Raw genomic sequence first — 22,901 nt, 5'->3', positions numbered from 1 at the left:
TACTTTTGCGGAGTGTTTGTGTACTGCGGGGCTATATTAAGTAGTACATTTACTTGCCGCCCCATCGGGTTGGCTATGGTGAGCATGTTTCCCTGTGTGGCGAAGCAGGGGTTCAATGCTCAGCATTGAGCAGAAGAAAATTGGAAGGCTATTCTGTACCTACACAAGCAAGATTGTGCCCAAACGTTGATGCTTAGGGAGCCCTGCGGGGCTCCCGCTGCTACTTAACGAGTCCAAATAGAACGGGATCAGAGACTGCACAACGTGGAGTGGTGGGCTTCGTCACGCCTATATCCAGAAGCAGTCATACTCTACGCAGAGGGACTTTATTGCGAAAAGATTAATGCCGCTTTGCAGCAGAACAAGTATGAGACTTCCATATTCCCCGGCACGTTGAAGTAGCGTGACCTTCAAAGAAAGCAGTGACCGACTGCTCGACGTTGTTACCAAGGCTTGAGCCTTCTGCAGCTTCTGCAATAGGCTTTGCTTTCCGAACCACTTCCTCTTTCTTGAATCGGCTCATAAATTGTTTAACGGTTTTCGACTGAGAAATTTTCTTTACAATCGTCTTGGTAAACTGTCCCAGGGCCTGATCCAACACCAAGATGGTAACACACACACACACACACACACACAAAGAACCTTCGCTTTCAGTGAGTATAGCCACCATGCATTTACATACAGTGATGCAGTACAAGACGAAGAAGCACAGCTCAATCATAATTAGTATGACTCACCATCTCAAGGCGGCTGAGGATCTGGAAATTGGACACTGCAATATTGTATACTGCCACTACCGGGGTGGCGAAGATTGAAATACTCGCCATAAGCCCTGTTTTCAATACTATATGAAGAGCATTTACTACAGGAGAGTCGATAGAATCGGCAACGAAGGCGTCCCCATTGCTATCAAGGCACACGCCCATGGGAGGACAGTGTGATACGTTGACACTTCCTGTTTGGTTTTGGAGACCCTGTGGAACACTAACTTCTTGTGCAACCCTGAAGTCCCAAACAATTCGTACGGCGCAGGCAGATTTGAAAAGTGGCGCCATGAGCCTGTCGTGTAGTTTGCTTGCTGGTGCAACAAGAAAGCTGTTTTTGTGTATCTGTGACGACGAGTGGAGTCTTACTGGATAAAGGACGAAGCAAAAAATGCCCCGAGAGTGAGCCAAGAAATAATTTCTCTCTTTCTATCCTGCTGGCGAGCTACGATCCATTTCCGAATCATTTCTCCAAAATAGGCGGCTTGCGCGTGTAGAAATATACCAAGGCCTGCGTGGCCACTAGCACTCAGAAGGCTCCCAGTCAACTGCATCTGGCTTGTGAATACGGTAGGCGAGCCGTATTTTGCCCTCTTGAGCATATCCTTTTGGCTTTTCGGTAACAGTTGACTGAAGAGCTTTATCCCGAAGTCGTCTCCACGAAGAATCATGGCAAAAGAATTTGCCTAAGGGCGGAAAGCAAGCATATGCACCCACTGAGCTGAATTGATCAATGGTTTACACGCAACATTGTCGTGCAGGGATGAAAACAGCTGGGCGACACACCAACAACAGCAGTGACCGCTCACCCTCGTAGGATCATTAATGGACCTCTGCCACGCATCTTGGGAAAAAAGCTTTTCAACGCTGTCTAGATGTGCGGCATTCAGAATGTTATTTGCCGACACAGAGAAGATCAGTATCCAAATATGGCGAAAGAATAGGCTCATTGTACTATCCTTGAGCTCTCTCAAGCGTGCGGCTTTGGGCAAATATGCATAGTGTGGATGCAAATGGGGTAAAAATGGGCTACCCGGGACCTGCATGACACCCAAAACGTTATCTGTTGTTTGCAATCAATTTGGATTCGGGCATCAATCGCATCAAGCCAAGTAAAAATATGATGGCATAGGTGGAGCACAGCTTTTTGATAGTACCACTTAAAGCGTACTGGTTATTCAACCGCCGTAGTTCTGATAGAGTTTCTTCGTAGAAATACACGCACTGCTTACCCCTAGAAGTCCTCTTGATGGCAACCTGCATTTTTGTTCGTAATGTGCAAACAGGTCGATCACGGCATGTATAAACACTTGCTCGTTTTGGAACACTCCTTTGTGCTGAAGGTAAACATCCAGGAGGATCCTTACTGCCTTTAAAGCGTCAGGAATCTTCACATTAACTGCAGTGAACAAGTGGTGCTGACTTTTGTAAGGAGGTAACCTGAGCACTTTAGCCAGAAGGTGTTTGAAAACATTCGGCTTTCCGATGGATGTGTCACTTGGATTTGGAACTTTTCCTGTCAGAGTTAGATTTTCAGATTCGGAGGTCTTCAGGAGCTCAAAGCTATCCCTCATCAGCGCGACAATGTTTGACTTCTTGCCGCCCGTGCATTCTCTGCGAATCTGTTCTTGGCTCTCTGGATACTCAATCCATTCAGCAATGCGGTCAAGCACCACCAACTTAAGCACTTCTTGCCAGGTGCCTGGATTAGGCGGGGTAATATGAACAGGGTTGTTCTCAGTAATGTCTACAGTGGTTGACGCCGATGGCTGGAGCCTTTCCTGAAACAAGAGCATAAGACACTTGTAAAAAAATTTGCTTTAAGCTGATGTAGCATGCCAGACATAAACTATTCGTAATATCCTCGTACTGATTTCAAGCAAGTATGAATGCGAACCTTTAGTGTCTGTGGAAGGCCTCCTTTAGCTGCCTGCCCAATTAGCTCATCAAGACGCTCTGATAGACCGCCAGAGTTATTTCTAGATCCCGAGAGTTCCGAGCGTGAAAAGCTGAGCTGGTTTAGGTGAAGGAACACCAATGGGTGTACAAGGAAATCGATACATTCTTGGAGTTTAATGTAAAAATTTTGAGGGAGTTTCGACGATAAGACTGAGCAAAGGGCAGAACACATAACGAGGATTTTGAAGTCCATTTGAATAAAGCAATCTGCTGTGAGCGCTACATATATGTAGGTGTAGGCCTGAGGTACTATGGCTCGATCGTGTGCACACACTGCAGCTTACATCGAAGATGCCTCTTCGAATATTTCCTGGCCATGAACTTCTTCGCGAGTGTTTCCACAGTGCGTGGCAGCCAGCGGGACAAAAGGACAGACGTCTTACGTGAGGGTATCAAACTTGCAACCCCGCTAAGCATGTTGTCAACGGCATCTGCGAGCAAATGGGTCAGTAACCAAACACTGGAGGAATAGTGCGTATAATTTAGCACCTTCTAGGATTAATACATTTAAAAATACTTTAGTTGTCCTGTTACTACTCATGGTGGCTCACCAACTCCCTCCACAATATCCTTAGCTTTCTTCCAATAATTGCCGCTAAGGAATATAAAAGCTCGCAGCAGGCTTTCTGCAAAGGGTCCGTGCATAGAGCTTAAGGACATTGAGTCCGAATGAGCCCCCAGATAAGCCAAAGGAGTCTGCTTTGCGACTTTTTTCTTGGAGCAGCTCTTGGTGTTGTCATCACACACTGCTTTCTTTGCGAGCGCACTCATAAAGGTTTTCACTGTGTCAGCCAGACCTGAGAGTCAGCGCATGCTTAAGCAAAAATATATAAGTGGCCACAATAATCAGAGCCCTTGCACGTAGAGGGGACGTCCACTTCAGGGCCAGTTGCTTTCCACATAATAGATACGGATGGACGTACCAGAATCAAAGAGGGCGTACAGGTTGGCCTCTGCTGCACACTGCATTAGTAGTGTTTTCGAGTCACACTTCAATTGTACCCGTGAAGCATCCTTCCACTTTGAGGAACACGACACACTGTCTTCGTACGCGGCATTAATCTCCCTAGTCGAAGCCTTTTTCAAAGCCTTGGCACACACCTTTGACCCTTAGAGAAACACGTGCAGAAACTGCAAGGAGGAATGCTGCACTCGCTTACTTCTTGGTACGTCTGCAACACCACTACTCCTTCATTGCTTGCCCTTGTGATTTGGGCTTGATATTTACTAACAAACATGCGGACGGAATTTCGAGCACTGCTTACCTGATAAGTATCCATCAGCAATTTGTTTTTCGGTCCTCGTGTCAACAAGATACATTAGATTCCACCCTGAGCAGGCCCAAGCAGTCAAAAAGAGTAGTAAAAGCTTTGGTTCATCTCTCGATGTACCGGTTCAAAAGGCAGCTTTTAGTCTACCTGGAACACTACATGAGGTGTTGCTTACACATTTCAGCATCAACAAGTAGCGATGCGGCAGCTTCAGTGCTTCCTGCTCGAAGAGCAATAAGCTTGAATGCTAACTGCGTATTTTTGTATGCCGGTAGTTGCTGAACAGCTTTTGAACCTGATGTTGCCCAAGCAGACTCAATCAAAGACACCTCAACTGGCTTTTCTGGTGTCCCTGTGGAGCGCTCCTCCAAATTAGCAAGAACTGTGTCTTCAAAACGACATGAGATGTTGGTAGTCCAAGTAGAATCACGGCTCTTTCTGAAACTCATGCAGAGCCTTTTGTGATTGGACGCTCCTCCAGCATGAAGCTCCAGAGGAATAGCAAACTCTAGCTGATCTGAAGAGAGCATATATTTGAGCTCGTTGAGGTACTCAACGGCATTGACTTCGGCTGATGGAAGCGCATACACAATATCGTGAAGTTTGTTTGGACAGTGCAAGGTCGTTCTATTATTTTAGACAGAAAATTGAAGGCTAAATATGCCCGTATCTATGGACTGCAGTGTGGAGGGATATATATTGTTTTTCGTACTCGTATGTGGAGCCCTTTCGCGTACCAAGATGTAGCGCGATAGAAGCTTCAGCCATTATGTCACAGGAAACGCGTGGGAGACCCACAAGATATGTTTCTCTATTGAAAAGCTCTCTAGGCACAAATAGATTCTTGGGTGGCAGCTTAGCATTTTTCCTTTGCTTAAATAAAACTACGCCGCACATCCTGGAGAGGCGCGTAAGCCTTTGTGTATTGCCTCCAACCAGCAGCTGCACTAGAGGAGCCAACGGTCTCCTCGGACCTTCTAGTTCGCCGAAAAACTCTTGAAAGCGAACAAATGCTTGATAAAACCAATTGATTACAAGCGATGCTTGAATGCACAGAGCAGACACCGCAATAACCCAACAGTACAAATGAGTCAGAGAAGTCTTTTTACGACTCCACAGTGAAAAGGTTGTGGATCTTCTCAGCAAATCGTAAACTTGAGCAGCGCTAAAATAGCTGTTAGTCGGATCAATTATACTAGCATAGGCAATAGCATGAGCTTTCCTGGCCTGACTTTCTAGGTCCCAATACCTTACCAAGGGGTCCGCTGGCTCCTGCCATCCATAGATATGACCCTGGGAAGGTCTGCATTGCCCTCACCAGAAAGCCTGACGCATTAATCGCTTTTTCGTTTGTGACCGTTGAGCTGGGGCTCGACTTTTTTCTCTTCAGCCGAATCCTACACAGCGCAAGTAAAGTAATACTTTGGGAAGAAGTCAGTCCCATGATGATTAATCTAAGAATCCATTTATACTACCCACCGTAGGGATCTTTCTGTCAATGCTTACAGCTCAATAAACTGCGTTTCTTGGTCTTGGCTGCTTCCACGGGGGTTGTCGGCATCCGTAGATTCACTGGATGACCCTCTATTGTCTGGTGGAGCCAGATTTAAAATAGAAAACACACTTTCTAATGCCGGAAGTGGGCCTGCTGCTTGGTTTGCTTGGAACTGTCTCAACGGAGTTGTTATCGCCGCCAAGTTCAAAAGGCTAAGTCCCTTTCGCAAGGCTTCGGAGCAGCCGGGGGAGCCTCCTGTTGCTGAATTAATCTGGTTGTCTGCATCAATCAGCTTGTTCAGCAATTCTGCTATGTCTAATTTATCACAACTAATCTCTTTTAAGTGCTCTTGACACGTGGTAGCTTGTAGTTCAGCACAAGTCTGCTGTTTTACTCCTGTGGACAACAAACAACATACAATGTAGGGGCTCGCCTTGATAAGCCCATATATAGGCACACGTAGCATCGAAAACTCAGAATGCCAGGCTTTCTGTGGTAGCGTATTGCTTGAAGTGAATGACTTACCCTGAATTGCAGCAAGCAGCTCCGTATCTCCCAAAACGTCGAGTAGCACACGCATGTTTGACTCCGCTGTGGCGGCTGGCAGCAAGACAGGCAAGTCATTATACCAACACATTTATCAACAGCTGAACAAGACCTTTCTCTACTGGCATATAAAGCCATTATTGGTCGCTGTTTACAGTTGAGTTCATTGCCGAATACTGGTGCTTACCTGATGAGGGTTCCATGAGGTCCCGCCCTTTAGGCGTCCGTAGGGCTGACCCAGGCAAGTACAACTTCAGCTCATCTTGGAAGCCTAGATAATACAACATATGATTTAGTGGAGGACAATGAAATGTGCAGATGGAACCATGAAGCTTGAAGTGTACGTCAAATCTAAGTGAAGGGGACGGGGGGGTTTAACGGCTTCTACCTTCTATGTTGGCGGCTGCAGAGCCATAATCTTCTTTCTGAGCAGACAATATATCTGATCCAGCAATAAACGAGAGAGAAGCCACTCCTGCAGTGAGTAAATAATTCATATCTGCGCGCTTCATTGCTCTTCAGGGATTGGGGCTTCGTGTCTTCGAGGTATACGATTACGTTGGAAGCCTCCTTGCCCCTACCAGGTAACAAAACAGAATAGAATGAAGTAATCTCGTTTGGGCTATATCCATCAATGTGGCGGGTCAATGCACAGGCCAGTAGGTAAGCTGCAGTTTCCCTGCAGCAATAAATAAGGTCGCCCTGCATAGGGCCCTACTTCAGGTTAGACACTGTAAAGTTGATCAGAAAAGAGACATTCTGAAGTGCGTCAAGCGGGCAGGGAGTCAAAGCTCTCTAATCTGAGGTCCTAGAAAAAACTACCGCATCACAGTGTTGGTCCGAGGCAGGGGGAATGCAAAAAAAGACGAAAGTTCATGTTAACACACAATGAATAAGATCTTAAATTAGGCGCATTTAGCCGTTTTAATAGTGCAGTCCCTGCGGTGATACACCGATTCACCCTCTTTGCTGGGTGTCTCGCTCGCAAAACTCCAATCTTGTGTAAGACAAGGTCTACGTTGGATGCTTTACCGCGTGGCATGATTTAGGCAACAGCGCCCCTCGAAACGGAAGGAAAACACTTTAAGTCCTATTATTTGTCTCGGCAAACTTTCCTATTGCTCTATCGCCTATGCAGGAAACCTCAAGTCCAGTCTCACAGCCGGTATGGGTCTCCTCCGAGTCACCAAAGTGTATCGTAGCCCCCTGGGATGGATGCTTCCATGTTTAATGCGCTATTCTGCTCTTAGGTCTTATGACTACAGCATATTTAATTTGAATAAGGAGATAATTCTACCAAGGAAAGAAAATGGGCCGCTCAGAAAAAGCCTCTGACTTTAGTGGACCAATGCACTGGCTAGATTAACGTACACCATCCACTGACCTGTGCATCTCAGCCCCTTTCCTTTGAGAAGTCGTCAAATTGCCTTTCTTGTGATCGGAATTATTTTTGCAGCATGTCTACCCCAAATTTCTGATAAATTATCCTAGTTGTCTGCTGTGTGGAACTTGGTCCTTTCCTACCCCTTGACAATCGGCCCGAAGCATGGACACCTCCAAGTGTCTGCAGAAGAATTACATTGGCTTGTGGGTTGACCGTCGGCAAAAAATTAATTAAGTGATTCGTGGATCTGCGGCGCAACGGGCAAACAAGGATTTGGGTGGTTCTGCGCAGCAAACTTTGGGGACGAGTGTGTCTGACCGTTGACGACCGAGACCAACGAGTGGGCCCTCATTAATAAATAGTGAAGACCCGGCAGCGCTATAGGGCGATGATCAATGCGGCCTTTAGTGGGCATTCGTAGCAGACTTTGCTCATTTTGCGCTATTTTCCATTTTGATTTTGCTGCACTGAGTATTGCCGCTAGCACTACTTGGATATGAAACGTGACTTCAAATATTTCAAGCTTCAATTACTCCAAATTTAAGGTATTAGGAGGTGCCTGATCTTTTACATGGCAAGGTGAAAGCTAAGTTCCTGTAGGAGCCCCAATAAACGAAAGCAATGCTTCCACTGGCTTTTGGAAGGGAGCCCACAAGCAACAGCTGAAGCAAACCGCCTTGGAAACGATTGCGGTGCAGGCGTAGCTGTAATGCTCCATCAAATATCTCCGTAGGAAGACACTGAACTTCACACTCAATACATGCTTACTAGCAAGGCACTGACTATATTCAAGAGAATTCGCGCCTTCCCATCAGAGCTACGACATTTGGAAAGAGGGGCAGCTAGCGTACGCGTTCCTGCACTCTCCTGACATTCAACTCGTTCACATCTACTTGCAAATAGCATCTACTACACTAACATAAAAGATTGCATTTTCTTGTATCAAGCCAAAAAACTTTGCACTGATTGGGATTGCCGAGCAGACAAAATAATTATCTCGCTAAAAATTACTAGCCAAATAAAATGAGGGTAATAAATTTTATTCAAGGGTAGCTTCACGCTGCTATTAAAAACCGGCTGGGAAAGCAAATACCTCATGTCGATGGAAGCTTACGGTGGCACAACGCCTGTTGGGGCGACAGAGGACGCTTGCAAGCTGAAGTGAATGAAGCAGCTCCACAGCTGGCAGGAAAGGGTGATTCTTCAGTCGGCAAAATGTTCATCGATGCGTCAATGCGGCTCTCCTGACCAGAAAAGCATAAGAGTCTTAGGGATGGGCAAATAATCGAAGATTTCATTAGCTGGCTTTTGATGTACCTCACATTGCTGTCCCCAGATTAGAAGAAACGAGTGCTCTACGCAGCAAGCTTAGTTAAGGAGAAAGCAATCCATTGGTGGATCTGTGCACTTGAAGGAAGTCGTCTGTCTACAGGGATCACCGTACTTAAAGCCTTTCTACAAATCCTGACCTGCCGGCTTGTCCCGAGGCACACAGAACAGCGAGCTATGAGAATAGCAAGAAAGCTGGAGCGGATGAGAATATTAATAGACTGATTTGTCGAAATATACGAGACTTTGGCTAGAAAAACACAAACTTAGAAGACCAACTGGTTTCTCAGTAATGTACCTTTGGTCTACCTACAGTGTCAAGCTTGGTTGTCGCCGAGTGGCCATGGACTCTGCAACGAAACAGCCAACCGATGGCGCTTTTACAAATTATAAACCGCTTGAGGTTTCAGGAGAAAATGAGTACAATTGCCGCTCTTTGGCTGAGACAGGAAAAATTGAAATTGGGATTTGAACCTTTGGATGTCAGATTTGTATCAACTAGCCTTGACCTAGAGCGTAAGGTGGGCGACAAAAGAAAACCAAAAGAAACCGGCTACTAAGCAACACCACACATCCGCCCAATAATGCACCTGCTTCTAATGGAGGAATTTGAGCCAACTGGTCCAGAGCTGCAGTCGCAAGAGACACGCCAAAGCAGATGCGCAAAGGAAGTGGTCCCTTTGGGAGCAAACTAATTGTCACGCGGTAAACACGCATCAGGGAAATGGAAAGCCACTTCCGACGCTGCGGCTCAGTGAATGGCCAACAGATGATAGGGCTGTAGCTGGAACCCCGTCACAGATTTATTATGGTCTGATGCAAGTTAATATTGATGGTCAAGAATGCCTCACTTTATTTGACACTGGATATAAGAGCGGGTCCATTTTCGAAGATATTGTGCAACAGTGTAATATGCCTGATTATTCTTGATGGCAAACCCTCAGATTTTCTTTAGCTGATTGGTGACAGAGCCAAAGGATCGGCAAGGCTACGACAGCTGAATATCGCGTTAACTAGGAATTAGGTTTTACCAGCATTTTCTCAGACCTCTGCACAACGACACAGGCCTGTGTGTGCACTACGTAGCCCGATTGGAGGTGCTTATGGGATCGCAGCTGCGTGCTGTAAAGCAGTGCCTGCTCGGAAAAAGCGCCCTCTGATCCCCTCAACAAAGATGGTTCATCTTTGGCAAGCGAAGTAGAGAGTCGTCTCAACGTGGTAACAAACAGTCGTTTGAGGGCTGCTCAGCATTGCAGTATAGTACAGTTTTGAGCATGTGGACCACCTTCTCAGCTCTGCAACTGGATTTTTACTGAGGATTTGAATTAAATGTTTAGCCAAGGAACAGAATATATGGGTGAATATTAAGTGGGAGCTCGCGGATGTGGTGAAAATGGCAAGTTGCCAGCAAGCTGGCCATCTGCTAGTTGTCCGCGTCACAGATTTGACTAACTCTCTCGGTCAGCTACCAGCTATCTTACATGATTTTAAAAGCTTCCAACGTATAATATGTAGGCTGAGAGGCAGGCGGACGACTATTTTTGGAAAGAGTAAAGTACAGATATTGTCAAGCGCCTTTGAGCACTCCCCAATATTGTGCCAACGAGGACGGAAGATGGCATACACTCCCTAAGTTTAAGGGCTTGAACAAGACTACAGTGAAGCAGATGTTCCCAATGTCTCATGTTAACGAATCGCATCACAAGCAAACTATAGGGATGAACAGTCTATCCAACTTTTGACTTCACAGACTTTCTCTAGAAAAACCGCAGTAACCCTGCGGAAAAGCACGAAGCGGCGTTCCACACTCGCATTCGCAACCTCGAGTGTACCTGCAAGTTACTTAAATTTTCAATGTATCACCCTTAATGCAACGGTTAGCTAATTTGGATTTAAATGATTCTATGAAAGATGACTGAATGGCTTTCTACATAGGTAATGTCTTATCTTTTGATCGAAATGGTCGAAAGCACCTAGAGAGCGTACGGAGCGCGCTTGAGGCGCTCTGGGGAAAACACTGGTATGCGGAGAAAAGCAACGTTTCGTTATTCCTAGAAGCAAGTATATTTCTGCGGTTCCGGTTTTCGGTTACGCTGCCACATGGCAAAACTTTGAACCCACGAACCATGACTTTACCTTTTTCCCACCCTCTAGGATTCTGCAAATTTCTTCGGCAATGCATCTGATCAAAATTCAATGTCAAATTCGCTTAGGTCGCTGGTTGCTGCTTCTTTGACTAATCTACTTTCCCAAGCTTAGTCTATCACCTGGCCACAGGAGTCCGATGCAGCTGCATCCGCGCTTAACAAACCCATACAACTGCTCAAGTACTTGCGCTGCCCGACTACAAGGGTTGTTCGTCTTATTAACGTGATAATGACGTAAAGGGGGATGCAATTTATTCCCGACAGGCTACGGGTTCCCCTTGAATCCAAGTTGATCTTTGTTCTTCTCATCGCTTCACCGAGCCGAGCAACTGTAATGATCTATGTAATGCGGTCGGGCGTGCAAAAATCGCATTATTCGTATGGGTGTCATTGTACTGCCCAGATTGACCATCATTCTTTAATATACACTACGATAAGCCTTCAGGGCTTCGATAACTCTAGAGTTGTTCACTGGCTTCGGCAGCTTCATCAGTACCACTTGGCTGTGAAGCCAAGTGGGGGCATCACGAGCGCAGTCGCCTGCAGGCTCTCGCAACGCCCCAGCACTTTACTATTGTGCAGCAAATCATTCTTGTCTTCGATAATCCACGTTTCTATCTAGATCGCGTGAGTCTAATGCATTTGACACCCATGCATCCGCTAGTCTTCCCATAATCCAGAATAGCAAAGGGAGAAGCACCACCAAGCCGAGGATAACCTTCTGTGATTCAAACCGAAATGGCGATTCCCTGGCTATACATTACGAAATTCGTTCCGCAGTGCCATTTGAACAAAGCGCATCATGTGTTCCTTTGGGCATGAAGGGGCTTATACTATGGTGGATAAGCTCTGATGGTCCTTTTGGTGACCGTAGAGGCGTCTTGCGCCAGTATAGTAGCCATATCATGCTCGGATTGTCAGCAGCTAAAGCCACGCATTTGCTACCTGGCCCACTTTTTGCAGTGCCTACTGGGTCTTCGAGGGGCTCTGCATGAGGTGGCACCGAAATTTTGCTGCTGGATTGCCGATGGAAGAATAACAGTACAAGAATAAAAGTATTATCCAAGTCGTTGTCGAACGACCAGCACATAGGTCTACTTCATCCTTTCTCAAAGTCTGTTGCGGCGTGTGAAGTAGTTCAATGATTTCAAACATGTCTAGAAGCTTCATGGATGTCAAGAGTAGTACGGCTAGGGAGCAGAAGTTTGCTAGCATTTTGGCATGCTCTTACGGTATGCCTATAAGTACACATTGACCAGTACATGACCACTGCAAGCCACCCTGGGAGAGACTTGCAAACAGGGAGCAGCAGTCTTACTCTTCTGCAGTACTTGCCTTTCTGAGCTCACCACAATCCGATTTTTCGGCTTGAGTTTCCTACTTATGCCGGGTGAGTCTATAATAAAGTTCTACACTCGTCTACCTGATACTGTCCGCATTCCCGGTCTACATTGAGGAGTCATTGGGCCTGGCCCCGGTGACTCGGGGTCAGCAGCCACCCCATGTAAGGGAGCACTTCAGAAAACAGCCGATTAGTATGCAGGAATATATATGCAAGCCTGAAGAGACAAAATTGAATCTCGATATGCGACGGTCAGCTGTGTGTTTCGAACATGGAGATTTGGCTTTGTCTTCTCGGCAAGCTCTACGAGGTGCACAAGAAGGTTACTGGATGAAGAAGCTTCTGGTCAAATGGCTAGAAGCATTTGCCGTTTCTGAAAGTTCGATGCTCTTTCTTATTCAATAGATTCGTGTACAAGCTGAAGAGGGCATGCAACTATCAATACTTACTTCCTAGAGAAGTTCCAGAGCTCCCCTAATTGTTCGCGCACATCGCCGCTCGGGCAAGTGCACATTGTGAAGGCGGAGGACTCCTAGGATCACGCATAAGTGCTGGAATCCATGCCTACTATGCGCCGAGGAAACATTGGAAAGGCAATATTAGCAAAAGGGGCCTGTGGCGCCAACCTGAGTGGTTGACGAAGGAGCATTTGAATGCTTGGTTACCTGCAGGTTGAGGCTGTGTTTGATTAGTTGCTCTAGTCGCGATGTACTCAATTCTTCTTTTTCCGCTGTGATTGGCCTTCTCTAGCGCATTCTCTGCCTGATTGAAAGCTGCCTTCATCCAGAAGCATTGTGCTCCCGGTTAGTACTGTTAAGGCTTTCTCTGTACTCAGATTTAAAGGGAGACATTCCTTGATATGTGCTTCTACGTTCTTTCCATACGGGCTTTGAAGTCGACTAGGCTGTCAGCACCTTCCGTGCTTGCATGCGGGCGTTGCTGTATAAGGCGCAGAGGCACTGATGGGCTAGTATGTAGTATGATTCTTTTAGCATAGTTTACTTGTCTTGTGTTTCCTCGTAGCAGGAGGCATCTACCCCACATTGCAGTATCCCGACGACAGCAAGCCATCACGCCGCCGCGGTTGAGTTGGTTGGGCCCTTCGGTCATTGCTAGCTAGTGTGTGTTCCTTTTGTCCCGTCCATGTCACTTTGTCGGGTGATCCCCGCTTTGTTCGTTTCACGTTCACGTACACTGATTTTCACGTTTCTTCCTGCCTGGGGAGTAGCGATAGTGCACGACACGTCTGCTGTCCTACACACAGTTGATATCTTCGTACACGCAAGGAAAACGGGGGGTCTTAGAATGAAATGGCGACGAGGGGAAAGCAAGGTGTAGCGTGTGAAGTTGCACTTAATCAAGTGTTTCAATACTAGAAATGCTCAACGAAGAAGTAGGCAGGAATTGACCGATTGGTTTGGCTGTTTGCCAATCTTATTTATGGCAGAGTAGTGTAAGCCTTACAGAAGAGGATGCAATGTTGTATGCCCGTACACCAGATGCTATATGAACCTGGCTGTTAATGCTTAGACTGCTCAGAGTGCAGCAGCGCACACCCTACCTATCCCTCTGTACAAATGGTAAGAAGCCTGAGGGGCACGGGCAGGGAACCGACAGTCATTTTGAAAGCACTCAATTATTTTCCAATAAGTTCTATTGAGTCTGGGGTCAAGGGCCTCTCTATGGAAAGCTTAAGTGGAGACATATTCACTCGCAGTTGCGGATTGCATCCTAGCACACGCAGCGTCATCTTGTACCAAGCTTACACTACTCTGCAGAAAACCTGATATATGAGCACACAAATCAATTAGTCAGTTCTTTATTAGTTCTCAACTGAACATAACTAGTATAGATGGCAGTGTCAAAGTGTATTCTAGCCCGTTATATGCTTGTTACGGGCGCATAGAACGCGTACAGCATTCATTCTCATGGTAAAAAAGCAAGCGTACTTTTAACACGTAGCATACAGCCGATCAAATCAGGCAGCTAGTAGCTCACTGGCCTTTATTCAAAGTACCCACTAATGGATTTCTCGCATAATGCCGCTCGGCCTACTGTGCTGGAGAACGCCATCCGTGAAAGAGTAATGCAGGCGAAGAAGGTAGGGAAGGAGCCGCTAGCTCAGATTCAGTGTGAATGGCTTGAATAGAGGACCTACTAGCATGGTTGTAGTACCAGCAGGGCCAGAAGCATCATTCATTACCCTCTGCAGAACTGACACAGCGTTGTGTAACTTGGTAGTGTGGCGAGCGGCAGAAGAACTATGAAAAAGACATGGCTGGTGCAAGTCTAGATGCATTTTAAAGTGCGTTGACAGCTGAAAGAACCGCTTGAATCTTTTCTTTGTTTCGACAGCAGCAGCAACTGCTGCTGTTGGCCGCCGCAGCTGCGGCGAGCGGTGCAGCAGCAACAGCAGCCTTGGCGTCTGATGTTTCAACGAGATTAGCAGAGTCTGGCATTCTGCGCCATTGGGTGAGAAAGTCGTTTGGCTCCTTCTGAAGCAAAGGAGGGCCTTCCTAGGGCTGCCTTCCCCGTCCTCTCTTCTAGCAGCGCCGCTGCTGCCGCTACTCCGTGGTCTGTTTTGCCCAGTTGGAGCCTCGGGGCTTCTGGGAGTTTACGACCTAAGATACGCATACATCAGATCCTATATCAAAAGCACCTAACTCCAGGCCACCCTTAAGACTCTTTGCGGAAGGAGCGCATTCCGTAAGAGCTGCTGCTCAGTCCGCTGGGCTGCCGCAGCCTGTGGACTGCGGTGTGGCCAAGATTTGCTGCGACAGCAGCTCCACAAGAAGCAGCAGCAGATTATTGGGCTTTTGGTTCTTAGCAGGAGGAAGAACAGCGAACCGTCAGGGCCCTTGCGGCCTCCCCGCACAGAGGGAGCACCGAGCGCGGCTGCAGCAAGTAAGGGGGGAGCAGCAACGGCAACGGCCAAACGAGCAGTCTCTGCAGATTCCAGCAGTGTATTTTCGACGTGCACCCCATACGCACTGGCTGGGACTGCCTTTGCATGTGGCAGCGCCGGAGCCCCCTCCAGGCGCCGCAGTGGAGGGAATTCTTCCTCTTAGCACCCTGTCCGCTGTTGTACCACTGTGTTTGCGGGGGTATTCACCTTGACTTCTGAACACCCAGCAGGAGAACGTGTGTGGCCGAGGCCCCTGCCGTTTTTGTCCTTGCCTTGCTTGAAGCCAACGGCTGCAGTCAAACGGCATCAAACGCTTCCCGAACCAGCCACACCCCCTCCCAGTTGCCTCTTCTTCCGTGTGCTCCCCCTCCCTGCCCAATCCGACTGAAGATGTGCATCGGCCTCAGCTCAGAGGCTCAAGCAGCACCCCGTGGTAGGCCCACTCTGTAGGCATTGCCTCGCGAAGCAGCAGCAGGAAACGGGGGCGCAAGGTGTTTACCACCACCACCACGCAACGCATTGCCGCGCTGCGTTCCAGCAGCACGGCAACAGAACTCGAAAGGGCCTTGAGCTGCTCTGCAAAAAATGATGGGCAAAACTGTGTAGCACCCAGTCCCGCGTGGAATTGGTTCAACCCAAGACCAATTTGAGGGACGTGTCTGGATATTCCCACGTAGGCCGAGACACCAGCAACCGCAGCATCAGCAGCAACAGAAGTACCACACATCACTTGTGATCTGCGTGCTGCCACCCCCTTTGGTCTGCATTCTGTTTGCCTGCTTGCTCAGCAGCTGCTGAATCGCCAGCCAGCGGTCTGCGCAGTTTGCAACAAGTGTTGTTCGTGCTCGGTGCGCTGCGGTGTTGGAGTTTTTGTTGACTGAGCAAAGGAGGCACGCTGCTCGCCCCGTTTTGCTCTGTTCAGTTCATTAAGGGATACAAACGCATCTATCAGAATACAGCCGAAGAGCGTAGTACAAACGGAATAAAATGGCGCAATAGGAACGGATTCCCCTTTCTTGTATGGACTGTTGTTCTCTCAATCAATCCGTGCCTGCCTTGCCTTTCGAAGAGCTGATCTCACTTCTTCTGCTGTATTTCGGGGCGCATTGCCCTTGAGCTCCTTTTTCCACGCAGCAAGCAGCACCCTCCAGGATATGTATACACGTGAATTTCTATACATCTCGCGCAAGTGTTGATCCTCTTGTTTTCGCTGTGTAGCCCAAACAGGACAGGCAAGCACGAGCGTCCTACAGCAGCTCGCGTGTGAAGGACGGCTTTCTTGTTTCCATACGACCAATCCGTCTCCCTAAATAGCGGAGCAGAGCTCTCTGTCCGAGCGGCAGGGCGGCCAGCCAGCTGTGTGTGCCGGTGTAGCGTGAACGAACAAGCGAGGCATTGGCGACAGAAGCGGTTTCTTACCGCAGAATAATCCTAGAGAGAGAGATATATATATATTTATATACACGCCATGATGGATCCGCACCAGCAAGAGCAGCAGCAGCAAGAGCAGCAGCAGCACCGGCAAGAGCAGCAGCAGCAGCAACAGCAGATGCTGCAACACCAGGATGTCTTGAGTTTGGGGGAAGGGCCGATAGAGGTCGATGTGGCACCGGTGGCTCAAATTCCGGGGCTTACCACAGATGGAGGTGCCCTCAGTGGCATTACTATTAATGAAGTAGATGAAGCAGAGATGGCACGGATTCAAGCGGCAGTGGGGCAGCCTGAGATTTTGGATGACTTAGTTCCCCCTGCCACGCTTGGCACCGTCACCGTGCAGCAGGTGCCTGCTGCCAGGGCTGCTGCTGCTGCTGCTGCTGCTGCGCAGCAAAAAGTGGCGCAGCTGCAGCAGCAGCAGCAACGGCAGCAACATTTACGAGAACAAAGACAGGCGGCAGCAGCGGCGGCGCAGCAGCAGCAGCACTGTGGGCCGACTGCTCATCAAGCTGCAGCAACAGCCCCCCGCACCGCGTCAACAGGTCAGAATGATCGTTGGCGCCTATACTTGCCTCACGTTGAGAAGTTGCTGGATGCAGAGGGGATTTTATTGTTGCGGCAAACGTGCCGCATGCTATATAAGCACAAGTACCGGCCCGCGGATGGAGTTCTATCGTTTGGGATGTTTAGGGGCGTAGATGCACGGCTTCTGATGGAACAAGTTGTACCTGTGGTGTGCAAGGCGGTTCATCCAGACGTAAGAGCCGCTGGTCTCTCGTTAGACTTCAGCGGGTGCTCGCTCCTCAAGGATGCATCCGTAGCTCGCTTGATGGACGTTGTGCATGGTCGAAAGGATGATAATATCATTGGGGGCGTTCTGAGGAGCCTTTGCCTGGACTTCTGCTATGAAGTGACGAATAAGGGTCTTGCCGCACTGCTGACAACCTATTTGCCGGCGCTGGAGAGGCTTTCTCTGCGTTGCGCCAGGAGCAACGAGCTCACTTTCTCGAACTTACCCACTGATTTCTCGGCGGAGAATTGGCCCAGTCTGCTGCACTTTGATGCATCCTTCACGAACATGCGGCTGGATGCTGCGACGGTCTTGGCAGATTGTCTGGTTGCCAACGCAACGACCGTCAACAAGAGGCATACCCGAGATTTCGAGCGGAAGTTGCAAGAAGAGAAGCAGTTGCGGCGACTGCTCCAGCAGCAAGAGAAGGAATACGTGCAGCACATCGAGCAAGCGAACCAGTTGAGGGAACAGCAGATGGCGGTAGCAGAGAGGCTGCAGGAGCAGCGGCAGCTCCTAGAGGAGAAAGAGCGGGCTTTGGAGCATCGCTTGCAGCTTGAACCGATCCAGGTTGATGGGGAGCCAGTCCAGGAGGAGGCAGAAGATCCGGAGAAGGCCGCAGTGCTGGCACAGCGAGAGCTCGTGCTGCGGCTGCAGCAGCAGCTAGATTCGCTAGCTGCTGCCGTCACCGCAGGAGAAGATGCGGCCGTCGCGTGCCGTACAGCGATTGAACACACGACAGCCGCTGCGGATGCTGCTGGCGTTGCAGCAGCAGAGAGCTTAGCGGCAGCGGCAGAAGAGGAGAAAGCGCCAGTGGTTCCCTCCTTAGAAATCGTGGGCTCTCTTGCGTCCAAGTGCCTTCTTTCGAAGCTCGGGATGGAAACACACTACCGTTCATTCTGCCACGCCGTCAAGCTGGGCCTTCACGATCAGATTTCCTCGCTTACCAAGGTGGTTCAGAAGGAGGTGCGTCATGAGAACACGCACATCAAGAACAGCCAGGAACCAGACAGTGGCACCGCTTGTGTATGCAAATTTTTCGCCATTTCGTTTTTCGTCCGTGCGCTGTAAAATTTCTTCGTTGTTGTCTTTCATGCCTCTGTCATGTGGTACAGTTTTCGGATCTCTGCGCATCTGCTCCCTACCGGGGCAGCTCTCTGCTCGCGTTACAGTCCAAACGGGGGAGTGAGTTGCTGGTGAATGCGCCATTCGTCGTTGACACCTCTGAGGATGGAGGCGTCAACGTGCTTACCCTTCCCGTCTCCATCGCCATTCAGACTCAGGACCAGGAAACGCTGAAAGTGGTACGCGGAGGAGGGGAGAGGGGGGCCGTGAGGCAGAGGGAAGTGGTGGTAGAAAGTAGACACGGGCTGCGAGAGGGACAGGGAGAACAGACAGTAACTGGAGGCAAGCAGCGATTCGGGAAGCGATTTTTAAGGCTTCCAGAGATACTGCAGCTCATGAACGCACATTCAGTATTCCCGAGCAGCAGCGCTGCTTCCTGTCCGGTCCGTCGTTGCCTCGTCGGTGGCCATGCAGTGTGTCTCTGCTCAGTCGTTTCAGCCTTGTTCGGATGTGTGTCTTGGAATGCAGCTGATAAAACGGGGTGCCCAAATCGACGTCTGCGACTATTTGGGCAAATCTCCTCTCCTTCGCGCCTGCGAGGCCTCCCGTCTGGACTTAGTGGAGGCGCTCCTCGATCTCGGAGTTTCTCCGAATCCGCATGACCTTCGCTGCGCTCATTTCCCCCTGCAAACTGCGATTCGACGCAAGGACGCGGGGATCGTGAAGGTAGGGTGATTTTTTAATGTTTCTCTATGTCCCTTGTACGCGCGTGTGTGGCTCCGTTTTATGGTCGCCTACCTTCGCGGCTCTCTCCCACTCACGCCCCCTCTAGGCTCTCGTGGAATATGTCTGTCTGTAGCGCTAAATTGCAGGGATGGCAGCGATGTTCATGCCTTCTTCTATGAGCGTTCATAAGAGGCTGGATTCATTACGTCTCTCTGTGCGCCTGTGCTGCAGAGCTTGCTGGCACGCGGCGCGGCAATGGACGTCAAATGCCCAGCGGTCCGCACATACAAAAGCGCCTTGTGCGTTGCTTGCGAAGTGAACTGGCCTGAGATTATCAGCCTCATCTTGAAGGCGGGGGGAGATCCCAACTCGCGAGGTCATAACTCGTATACTCCTACGCTTGTAAGATCTTCAGAATTACACACAGAGACACACTCATACACACACACACACACATGCACACACAGAGACACATACACACACATACACATACACACACACAATGGCACACACACAATGGCTACAGCTTTTTTCCGTCCCCTCTATAACGCGTTGTTGATTGGCAAGGCCGCTGGGCAACCAGAACAGGAAGAATCTTTGAAGTGCAAATGTGGAACGAAGAGCGGCCGGCTGCCTCTGCGGCGTGCTGCTGTCACTGGGTGTTTCGTGTGGGATCTTGTTGCGTTTTTATGTGCAGATGGCATATCAATTAAACCCGAAATGGCTGCCTCTTTTCCTGGAATCTGGCGCGGGTGCAGAGAAGGGGAAGCGATGGGTCTTGACAGGTACGCGGAAGAGCAACTCCCTCGCCGGTGCATGCAAGCGCCTAGCAACGTTGTTTAAGGACTGGCGTCATTGTTTATGTACGTGGTGGCTGCGGTGCATATCGTAACGCGGAGGCGTAACTGTGTTGCTCATCAGTGGGCTGCTGCAATGGCCGTAACAAACGTGACAAGGTGTTGAGGCCCTGTCTTTCTGTTTGTGTTGTTTTTTCAGACGTACTAAGTTGTGCAGTTGCAAAGAACGACATCGATAGCATCGGGTTACTAATCGACAAGTACCCCGACTTGATGAACAGAACGCACCCTCTTTGGTCCAAGCCGCTGCTGCAGGTCAGCATGACGGACTTCATGCGGTTCGCATGGGTGTCGTAGAAGGCTTACCACCTCTATGTGTCTGTGAGCATCTATAAGCACCATGTAGCCGTACGCCACTGCCACGCGACTTAACGGGGTCACGTGTATTTGCTTCGTGTCTCGCGGTTTGCTGCCAGGCTGCGAAGCAAGGGCGAGTGCATGTGCTTGAGATGTTGCTGGCTAATGGGTGCAACGTGGACGCGAAGGGGGAGGGGGGGCAGACAGCGCTGCTTGCCGCCACTGAGGAAGGATTGGGGAGCTGTGTTGAGAGATTGGTCGACCACGGAGCTGACGTCAATAAGGCAAACTTTGAAGGTGAGCAGAGAGGGTGGGCAGACGGAAGGGAAGGGAGTCAAGTTTTCTTCGCGGGCCAAGGTGGTGTGTGCACGCCGTGAGATGAATACGACAGCCATTTGGCTTGCAACGCGTTGGAAGTGAGTGTTCTATTGTGTGACGCAGGGATGACGCCCCTAATTGTAGCCTGCATGGAGAATCACGAAGACATGGTGAACTACTTCCTGGACCACACCCAAGAACCTTACCGGGTGCGCGTACACGTGAACACGCTGCAGCAGCAGCCGCAACTGCGAGTGGTAGAAAATGCTCAGGGAGAGCAGATATGCGAAGGGAAGTGGATTGTTGCCACGCAAACGCAAGTTTTGGACTGTAACAAAGCGGAAAAGACGGAAGGAGAGACGCCACTTCTCGTCTGCATCCGACTGAGGAACGATAAGATCGCCAAGACGATCCTGAAAAAAGCAAAGTCGATTGACCTCGAGGCCAAGGTCAGTCGTGCGCTGCTCTTGCTTGTTTTGGCTCACGGGATGAGCCTTGTTTTTTTGCACGCCTGTTTCAACTGCCTGTGTATATACAAAATGGCAAACACAGTCGGCCTGGACTCACCCGTTGCGGTTTCTTGTTGTAGGATTCCCAAGGCCGCACAGCTCTCCTCGCGGCTCTGTTTTTTGGTCAATACTCCGTGGCAGCAACTCTGATGGAAATGGGTGCGGACGTGATGACGCAAGACGACGCAGGCAACACAGCGCTGGCTATTGCCAACGAACGGTAAGGAAAGGCGTGAGACTGTCAAAGTTTGGCGTGTTTGCTGTGTCCGCTTGTATCTCATTTGGGTGCTTCTCGCATTGTATCTCAATTGGCCTTTCGTAGCCGCCACAGCAAACACGCGCGTGCGCAGTTTCCCAGGTGTTGTACGCACGTTTTTGCTCCAGATCTGCCTTATTATCTGCCCGCATCACATTTGCTCCTTTCGTCGGTCCTCCTGGCATGCATGCAGGTTGTTGACTCCCGGTAGCGATAAGCGGGTCTTGCGTCGGTTTTTACGTTTGTACCGGAGCCGCGATACCTCGCGGCGTCACACTTCTTCCAGTGGGATGTTACAGTCGATGCTGAGTGCCCTGCGCGATGAGGGGGGGAGCAGTTCCCACGTGGATTCTGACTCAGGTAGCGGCGGCGAGGGTGCAAGGTTCTTCAGGAAGAAAAGCGTCAGCCGCAGCAGCAGCCGAGGCAAGAACAGCGGCAGCAGCAATGGACTGGAAGGTGCAGTGGACACTAGACTCTCACGCAGCGACGGAGAGGCAGGCCCCAGCCCTTCAAGGGGCACAGCCTCTAGCCCGACAAGCAGCAGCAGGAAACGAACGGGGAAGAAGCTGAAAATTGAGCCAAAGACAGTTCTGCAAGTTGCGAAGCTGCCGATGTCCCTTTTCAGGGGGGCGAAGGCCAAGTGATGCGCCCCGTTCAAAATGGATGAACAGCTAGGCCCTGGTTGTTTATTTTTTCCTGTTGTTTCTTCTGTCTTTGTGTGGTCTGTGTCTGTGGATGGAGGATGCGTGTTGTTTGTCTTGTACGGGGACGGGCACGGGGCGAATAGCACCTCCCTCACCCCATTTGTATCCCCATAATGCGTAAATTTTGAATGGAACAGTCGCCTCGAGACCCCAGCGGGGGCTTTTTGGATTCGCGCATCTTCCGGACATGCGCTTTTGCCGCCAGTAGTACACGGCACCACCACTGGCCAAGGGGCCAGCCTGTGATGCAGTGGGGTCGGTTGAGGATGAAGTGGGGGTCAGGGTAGATAGGCGAAGGCTAGCAATGCACAACGCAAGCGCCATCCGTTTTGGTTAGACGACCGTGCTCTGCGGTGTTCTGTGTACTCTCTTCTAGTAAGTGTGTCCAAAGTTCTATTGGACCCAACGGTATATGAGGCCCGCAATTCCACAACGCTGCTCGGCTTGCACAGCACGACACGGCTCGAGTTCGTTGTAGTACAGAATACTTGCTGCACTGTGAATAATCTTGTAGGTGGTGGTCGGTTGAACGCTTGTTTATTGTCGTCCTGCCAGATACCCATGTGAGGAAGGGAGCAAGGGACGTAACAGGGGTGTACTTGAGCGTTTCCGTTGTCTGTTGATTTGAGTTATGTGTCTGTATAACCCACAAGGCACTCGTGTCAGTTTGCCTTTAACTCATCGTCAAGCTTCGCAGTCAACACTACTTTCGCCTGGGAGCAGACGCACAAACTTTACTGCTTCTGTGCTGCATCCAGTGCCTACAACCCTAGCGGCATATGCTGTATAAGCTCTCACTGCCA

General features: G+C 49.5%; 2 protein-coding genes across 2 annotated transcripts; one reads left to right on the top strand and one right to left on the bottom strand.

Annotated features, from left to right (window-relative positions):
• Positions 1-340: 340 nt before the first annotated feature.
• On the bottom strand, positions 341-6,547 carry LOC34619752. The gene is made up of 15 exons (XM_026337673.1): positions 6,415-6,547; positions 6,223-6,306; positions 6,015-6,089; positions 5,501-5,885; positions 5,249-5,307; positions 4,170-4,565; positions 3,960-4,054; positions 3,647-3,824; positions 3,275-3,520; positions 3,008-3,154; positions 2,662-2,873; positions 1,997-2,545; positions 1,134-1,450; positions 738-1,002; positions 341-589 (listed from the first exon to the last, which is right to left on the bottom strand). The coding sequence occupies exons 1-15, from the start codon at positions 6,545-6,547 to the stop codon at positions 341-343; spliced, it is 3,390 nt and encodes a 1,129-aa protein (XP_026193458.1).
• Positions 6,548-10,424: 3,877 nt separating this feature from the next.
• LOC34619754 (ankyrin repeat domain-containing protein 17) lies at positions 10,425-22,038 on the top strand. Its single transcript, XM_026337692.1, has 11 exons — positions 10,425-10,460; positions 16,704-18,332; positions 18,482-18,670; positions 18,960-19,157; positions 19,389-19,559; positions 19,855-19,942; positions 20,154-20,269; positions 20,431-20,608; positions 20,753-21,078; positions 21,219-21,358; positions 21,588-22,038. Exons 1-11 carry the CDS (start codon positions 10,425-10,427, stop codon positions 22,036-22,038), a joined length of 3,522 nt encoding a protein of 1,173 aa, XP_026193477.1.
• Positions 22,039-22,901: the final 863 nt, after the last annotated feature.

The sequence above is a fragment of the Cyclospora cayetanensis genome, unplaced genomic scaffold (genome assembly GCF_002999335.1).
Source record: "Cyclospora cayetanensis isolate NF1_C8 unplaced genomic scaffold, CcayRef3 CcayRef3_contig_2, whole genome shotgun sequence".
Taxonomy (NCBI): Eukaryota; Apicomplexa; class Conoidasida; order Eucoccidiorida; family Eimeriidae; genus Cyclospora; species Cyclospora cayetanensis.
The sequence above is the reverse complement of the archived record's forward strand: the minus strand, read 5'-3'. Positions and strand labels throughout refer to the sequence as shown.

Coding starts and splice junctions, on each gene's coding strand:
- LOC34619752 (XM_026337673.1), bottom strand. CDS start 6,547: ATGAAGCGCGCAGATATGAATTATTTACTCACTGCAGGAGTGGCTTCT. Junction 3,825..3,959: donor GCTCGAAATTCCGTCCGCAT/GTTTGTTAGTAA, acceptor TAAGGGTCAAAG/GTGTGTGCCAAGGCTTTGAA. Junction 590..737: donor TCCTCAGCCGCCTTGAGATG/GTGAGTCATACT, acceptor GTGTTGGATCAG/GCCCTGGGACAGTTTACCAA.
- LOC34619754 (XM_026337692.1), top strand. CDS start 10,425: ATGTCTCATGTTAACGAATCGCATCACAAGCAAACT. Junction 19,560..19,854: donor ACTCGTATACTCCTACGCTT/GTAAGATCTTCA, acceptor TTTTATGTGCAG/ATGGCATATCAATTAAACCC. Junction 20,609..20,752: donor CAATAAGGCAAACTTTGAAG/GTGAGCAGAGAG, acceptor TGTGTGACGCAG/GGATGACGCCCCTAATTGTA.